This window comes from Pterocles gutturalis, unplaced genomic scaffold (assembly GCF_000699245.1).
Source record: "Pterocles gutturalis isolate BGI_N339 unplaced genomic scaffold, ASM69924v1 scaffold6356, whole genome shotgun sequence".
Lineage (NCBI taxonomy): Eukaryota > Metazoa > Chordata > Aves > Pterocliformes > Pteroclidae > Pterocles > Pterocles gutturalis.
Genome location: NW_010102991.1, coordinates 106008 through 113632, shown reverse-complemented (window position 1 = coordinate 113632; position 7625 = coordinate 106008). Strand labels below are relative to the sequence as shown.

At 44.8% G+C, this 7625-nt stretch overlaps 1 protein-coding gene across 1 annotated transcript in view; it reads left to right on the top strand.

Moving 5' to 3' along the window:
- The window catches only part of PAPPA (pregnancy-associated plasma protein A, pappalysin 1), a gene marked incomplete at its 5' end in the record, with an annotated part of 150569 nt that overhangs the window by 42313 nt on the left and 100631 nt on the right, over window positions 1-7625 (top strand). The window contains 2 exons of the mRNA XM_010086512.1: window positions 293-414; window positions 5407-5914. Of these exons, the coding sequence (XP_010084814.1) occupies window positions 293-414; window positions 5407-5914 (630 nt within the window). The remainder of the gene's footprint in view (window positions 1-292; window positions 415-5406; window positions 5915-7625) is intronic.

Genomic DNA, 7625 nt, shown 5'->3' with positions numbered 1-7625 from the left:
GGACAGTGAAAAAAAAAAAAAAAAAAAAAAAAAAAAAAAAAATGTAGCTGAGCGTGATTTCACAGGTTGCTGTCATTTTGTGTTGGATGGCGGACTCACAGATGTCATCTACGCAGGCCATTAGCCCAAACCTACAGCAGGTCAGTGCCAGAAAATGCTCTTGTCAGTGCTGTGAGAAGAGAGGGTTAAGTGGGACTGAGTTCTAAGTCTTATTGCTTTTAATATAGTTGAATAAGCAGCTCATTCAGCTGTTACTAAGTTGGTGTGTTTTCCTGTTTTCCTGGCCTCCTAGAGAAGTGGGATCAGCATGTGATCTGTGTGCGGAAGGAAGAGTCCTGGTGCAATACGCCTTCAGCGCCTCTTCCCCGATGCCCTGCGATCCCTCGGGGCACTGGAGCCCGCGGGAAGCAGAAGGTGAGTCCCGGGGCTGGGGACAAAGACGTGGTGGGGGAGAAGTTGGGCCAGAGAAAAAGAAGAGCCACAAAGAAAGTGGGAAAATCTGTGAGAGAGTGAGTGATTATATCTGTACATAGCATGAGCAAAACTAGAGGACAGATGAATACACTGTGCCCCAAACTAATGCCACCGGCTGAAACACCTGTATCCTGACACTGCCCATGAATTAAATGAATTCCGGGAGCTGAACTTGAGTTTCTCAAAGCAGCAGAGTGCCAAGAAATACTGACCATTCGCATCTGCCAGATGGATTCCTCAGGGGAACTGTTTACTCCTTCTACTCCAGCTCCAAAAGTAAAGAATTGCATGTTATTTATTTGGGCCTGATTTCTGCTGCCTTTGCTTGCGTTGAGTCGTAATGGGCTGCACCAGCAGACACGCCGAAAGGAGTGGAGATTGCCCTTTGGGCAAGTACTCGGCAGCGTGAACGCAGGTGACTACGTCAAGCCCAGTCTAGTTCAGGGTGTTTTGCAAGTCATACTTCTCCTCTTCGAGCATGTTGGAGGGAGAATGGTCCACAGAGCTGGTGGTACAGTGCTATTAGATCTCCATCATTAACTCTCCGCCTTACGTACCTTCCATTACGTAAGTAGGTGAGTGTGGCAGAGCACTATTTAAGATAATACCAGGAAGAGGTCAGTAATCACAAATTACGTTTTGGAAAGAGCAGAATATTATTTCAATCTGTCCATCGTGAGCTATTCCTTCGGGAGCAGCACATGCTGGCCTCCGACTTCAGTGTAAACGTGCAGGTGGGCTCACTGAACTCAAAGGGCAAGCCCTGGATTTTGCAAACTCATTATACAAATACCTTCTTACATTAAGGGCTTCTCTGTCCTGCAACTAGAGTACATGGAAGTTATTCTACAAGGAAGATTATTTGTAAGCTAATATGGTGATGTATGCAGTGCTGGCACCCAGGAGCCCTCCCTAGTCCCAAGGTCAGCATGTGCAGCAAGCTGTGTCCCCACTGCATGATGGGACAAGATGTGTGGACAAGCATCCCAGGGTGGTAGCCCAAGAGAGGTTGTGGTTCACTCCAGTTCACCCCCGAGCTGGGACATCCAAAGGACCAGGCTGGCAGGCACAGTGCAGAGCACGCCTGCCCCTTGGGTGGAGGTTGTTCAAGAGCTTCAACCTGGGAAGCAGTGCTCTGGCTACGAGTGCGACCGGATTATCAAGTAAACAGGATTAGTGAAGTTTGGGTCGCTTGCAGGGTGGAAGGTAGAATTTCCACTGAGCCAAGGATTACAGGACTGAAACCTGGTTTCGTTTGGAACAAAACCTGAAACTTTTGAAATTCTCTGGGAAGGAAAATTAAAAACAAAAAGTGTTTGAGGCTGGCCAAACTGTTTTGTTTAGCTCATATAATTCCTCTTTCATGAACTTTGGTTAAATTATGACATTTGAAAATATCCCCTTTTAGTATATAATCTAGGGCAAAAGTAACTTTTAATATTAAAGTGTTTCAAAGTGCAAAAGTGGAACGATTTCTTCCAAAATCGTCAAAACAGAATGTTCCAATATTGTTAGAACTTTCTTCCCATTCTCTTTTCCAGAATAAAATTTTGGCCAAATAAACCCAATTTTGCACTGTTTTGATTTTGAAAGGACTGTGTATTCCATTGAGATACGCAGCTCCGTCAAAATTTCTCCAATGAGCTCTGGTTTGAAAACTTCTAGATCTCACACGTCTTGCCAGCGGCATCATTCCTAGAGAAACTAAGCTACTCTAAGATTTATTACTCAGCTTCATTTTGCATTTAATTTCCTCTTCTTACAGTGTGTGCCTGCATGTTCTTAACTACGAAGGGTGCAGTCTGATCCTTATCTGTCTGATGCAAGTGCTGTTGTGCCATTGCTCTGGAAAGAAAATTTGGGAGTCGTATCCTCTTACTATGTTAAGAAGTTGTCTCTACTTTAGGGTAGAAAATATACCAGCTGTATGGTGTTTGTTGCTCTGTAATTTTCTATCATCACTGCCACACTCCCTGACATTCAGGTTCTCTGCCTATTTGCACTTGGTCTGAGTTACAAATAGCACAGTTGGATCATTGTCTGGCTTCTTTAATTGTCTATCTGTGAGTACTCAAGCGTGCAAGCTTTAAATTCACTTTCTGCAAGCGTCCGTGTGTGTAAATCTCCACTGCTTGAATGTTCGTGGAAAGTGAATACCAAAGGGCCATAAGCATGGCCAAAATGAACTCATTTTAAAATTTGAGACGACACTCATGGAAAATGTTTCGTAGTACTTATCCAGCTCCCTACCAGAAAACCACATTTCTCACATGTCTCCGAAGCAGCCCTGAACCTGGTTGCTCTGACTTCATTTTCCGGAGGTCTCATAGCATTGTTATGCCGCAGTTACCCCAGATAGCTGACACCAGCTGTGATGTGGACAACGTGCGAGCTCTCCCCATCACAAAACTCTGCCGTGGGGACTGTGTCCTTCCTTGTGCCTGAGCGTGGTGGGGTCCAACCCCATTTTGTGGTTCTTTCTCAGCCAGTTGTGCCTCTTGCAGAAGCAGCTGTTTGCTCCTTGGCAGCAGTTGTGGTAAGGCACTAGAGGTCAGACAGCTCTGATTTACTCTTTGCCTTCACCATAGAGCAAGAAAGTTCTGCCCTACCCGGATTCTCACCAGCAGCACCAGCTAGATAAACAAACCTTACAGCACCTCCACAACGTGGTCAAAGGGGTTTTTTATATATGAAAGGTGATTTTTTGGCTCAAACCCAAGTAAGTACCTTTGCTAACTGCAATATATGCATATATCAGTCAGTTCCTACTGGCTGGCTCACTACTGACTGAAAGAAGTGTGAGAATATCATACAAAACCTTGTTGCCTTAGGTGGCTCTAGTGCCCTGCCTTTCCCAGTGGCCAATATTTCACTCGAGAGTGATTCATTCTGTATTTGCAAGCTGAATTTTCTCAGTTGGATGTTAGAGTGTCACTGGATGGTCCCCATGTCTTGACCACATAAGAAACGTGGCAGGTGGGATGTAGTTGTGACAGCGGCGGCATCCCGAGAGGCTGATGATCCCAGCTCCCTCCCCATACAAGGGTGTCAAGTCTCTGTCCAAGTGCTGGGGTGACGGAGGGGTGTTCATCCCAGCCACTTCCCTGTGTGACACACCGGGCTGCAGCTGATGGTTTGGGGGAAGCCTCCCCCCACTTCATCTAACTCTGGGAATCACACCCTGATCTACCAAAACACAGGTTTATTCGCTATTTAAGTCTTAGAAAGGCCTTGAACTGGCAGAAGTGAGCTTGCAGGAATCCAAGTGACGATCACTTTTGAAAAATATACGAGGCTGTGAGCCTTTAATCAGCTCTGTTTTCCTATGTGTGAGATGACAGCACAAAGATTCACAAGTCTTTTCAAAGCGCTTTGAGATACTGGGGTTAAAAACCACCTTCTTAGGGCTGCAGTCAGGAGAGTCTGCGAGAAAGTCACCGGAGGGTCCAGCCGAGCACATGCGGGATGGCAGCGAGTGTTGTGAGACAACATGAGTCGAATGGGGTATTCGCTGCTCAGGGTGATTATACGCAGTACTTGCAACCTTGCCAGGGGGAAAAAACTTGAGCGTGTTAAATGGAACTCTGGCTTTCTTCAAAATGTATCGCTGCTGTGGTCTCTCCAGATGCTGGGGTTAGTGGCATTCCCGCTATGCCACGGCGTGCGAGGAGGAGAGGAGGGCTATGGGGCATGTGTGGGTGAGGAAGAAGCGTTAAAAGTTGTGCATCTGCAGGACAATTGTGTTGGATCACGGGGAAGGCTGGCTGAGATAGCAGGTGATCTCTTCTGGATCTGGGTTCATTTGGTACGAACAGGAGAATTCCCTGTGCTGTTTATCCCTGACAAAAGAGGCACATTTCTAACACTTCGCTGGATCACAGACAACAAGAATAACCTTCACACATTGCCCTTTTCTCTTTAAATTAGCAGTGATGTCCTGTTTGCTCGTGTTTGCCCAGTGCTTTGTCTTGCTTTCTTCCTCAGTTGCAAACAGCTGTACTCTCTTTTTTTTTTTTTCCCCTCTGTCTTCTCCATTTCTCCCCTCTCGTTACCTTTCTTTATCTTTACTTTTCCCTTTCTTCTTTTCTGCTTTCTCTCTGTCCTGCTTGCTCCCTTTTTGTGTGATTATTTGGGAAGGAAGAGGGAATTTATAGCTCTCACTGGATTCTGTTACCAACTGTTCCACCCATCTGACCTCTCTGGATCTCGCAGTCCATGTCTCTGTGCCAAATTATAGTGTTAGTGTAGTATTTGGGAACCCAGCAAGCGTTGTGGCTTTCATTGGTTTTCAGTAATACCTCCCATGTAGTTGAACATAGCTAACGGTGAGAAATGTAGAAGTACAAGTGCCTGTTGTTTCATCAGGACGAGCGCAAAGAGACAGCTCAGACCTGTGCTCTTCCAAAGGAGAGGTCTTGCACAACCTGCTAGAGTAGCCTGGAAATGGCATAGGAGGTGCCTGCAGCAGCTTATTGGAGTCAACAAAAGCTCTTTTCTTGTCTTTGTTAAAGGGCAGAAGGTGGTATTTCAGAGTGAGAGGCAAGGGAATAAGTAGGAGCGCAGAGGTGAACTGAAGGCAGAGTGACTGTTTATCAGGTACAGTGCCAAGTGGGAGTGGTAGGAAATATTGTTTGGCACAGGGGAGGGCACTAGAAATAGTGAATACACGACCAGATGCACTGGCACAGTGTGTGTCCTGTGGTGTCCAGCCAGGCACTGAAGCTGGGTTTGTGTCTCACCTGGCCAGGAGACGTTGGCGTTAGATTCCTCCTCTCCATGCTGGCCATGCCTGTTCTGCTCAAGTAAATAATTAGTTTCCTGACCAGATATGCTCTCCTGCCACCAGTTAGTCTATCAAGACTGATGCTAATGATGCCACATGTTCTCTAATTTATTTTGTTGCCCTGTCTTTGCTTCCTTCCTTCTTTTCAGGGCACCCTGATGTTGAGCAGCCTTGTAAATCCAGTGTCAGGACGTGGAGTCCCAACTCGGCAGTCAACCAACACACGGTGCCCCCAGCCTGTCCGGAGCCTCAGGGCTGCTACCTGCAGCTGGAATTTCGTTATCCCCTCACTCCAGAGTCCCTCACCATCTGGGTGACGTTTGTTTCCCCAGACTGGGACTCCAGCGGAGCGGTGAATGACATCAGGTTGCTCACTGTCAGTGGGAAGAACATTTCTCTCGGGCCGCAGAACGTCTTTTGCGACATCCCATTGACCATCAAACTGGATGAGAGACAAGTGGCCGAGGAGGTGTACGGGATCCAGATCTACACTCTGGATGAGCACCTAGAAATTGATGCTGCCATGCTGAGCTCTGTTCCCCACAGCACGCTGTGTGCAGACTGCAAACCCATCCAGTACAAAGTGGTTCGGGACCCTCCTTTCCAGTTTGGATCTTCAGTTGTCATCTCAAACCTGAGCAGGAGATTTGTTGACACGTGAGTACTGCTTTCCAGAGATCTTGAATAGACTTATTCAGAAAAAAAAAATAAAATCTGTTCTTCTCATCCTGGTAATGTCCAGTATCGCAGTTGGTTGGTAGGATTTTGAACTAGATAGATGTACCAAGTATCACCAAGAGAGGTTATTTTCATCATTTCTCTCTGGAACCAGGAGCATCACACTCAGATGAAATAGCCTAGGATTTTATGAGTTGTTTTAGAGAAATTTCCTGGCTAGTTGTGCAGAGACATGAAATTCAGGCTTTCCTTAACCAGAAAGGATATTGCAAACTACCTGAGCTATGATAAAGATAACCCAAGTGAGGACCTCTGGAGTAACATGGACATAATTTTCTAAGAAATCTTTTGAAAGTAATGTTTTGATGGAGGAGAAAGAATGGCGTTCAGTGCTGGAGCACAAATGGAACACTAGAGAAAGAATGCAAAAATAAATATATATATATATATATACACTTGCATGTTCAGGTGTATCAATGTATTTCAGCCACTTTCATTTTTTGCTTCCATGTGTCACTAAAACAGTGATGGAGCAGGATTGTTCTAACATTGTAAACGTGCCAAATGTACTAGTTTGTTGTAGGGACTGAGTTTCATCCCAGGTGCAGTTATGCTCATCTTGTCAAGGAATGCATGATTGCTGAGGAAAGTCCAACTTCAAAATACTTAACGATTTCAAGAAGATCCATGATCTGTCTGTAGGCATTCTCTGGCAGCAAGAAAAACATCTTTTGCATAACATGATTCCCTGGAAATGATTCACTCATCTGTGGGAACAACATGAAGCTCTTTTGAAAAATGAACACCAGATAAAAGGAAACCTGCTAAGAAAACTGCACTCTAATTTAGAAAAGATGATCTAATTAGTACAGCTAATATCAAGGAAGCATACATCATTATGGTCTTCTGAAGCATATTTAAATGTAATAAAAATGATTAATTAACAATTCAGTAATCATGAGCTACCATCCCTTTCATGGCCCAATTATACAGCTCAGAAGATGCAGATTGTCCCTACGGAGTTAAAAATTCAAGGTAACTAACAATAGGGAATGTGAAAACAAAACCCAGGACGTCACTAAGGTTACTCATGTTAGGCATGTGCTTAAGTGCTTTCTTGGGTTGTAGCCTTGTTCCAACAATTGCTGGCACTTAACATGAGATGAATATTGGCATATTGGAAACACAGAAAATGGTGAATTTTCCCATGGTTTTGCTGTGAAAGCATCTTTGCCTGAAACCTGGCCCATTCTCATTGGAAAATGGGACTGGTTTCGTTTGAAATATTTGCATACCTTAGCACAAGTTCCCACAGAAACAGGTCCAGTTTAGAGTTCATAACAAAATGTGAAAAAAAAAACCAAAAAACCAACCCAAAACATAACTTTCATTCTGAGCTCTATTCCCATGTCTTTTACTATGATTTTGTGGGTCAATTCTGGCTTGTAGCCATCTGAAGTGAAAGGGTGCTCTAATAATTACATCAGTAGCCAGGGATTAAATGACAGGTTTCCTGTGCGTCATTGAATGAATCATATGGGGTAACATCCCTGTACCTGCCTGTATATCTCACCTGGATATATAGAAAGCTAAACATCAAACCTAAATTTTAAGTTAGTCTTTCTGGGCTCTACCTGTGATCAGTAGACAGAAACGGGTGCTCCTGGAGGCTGGCACAGCCAACCGAACC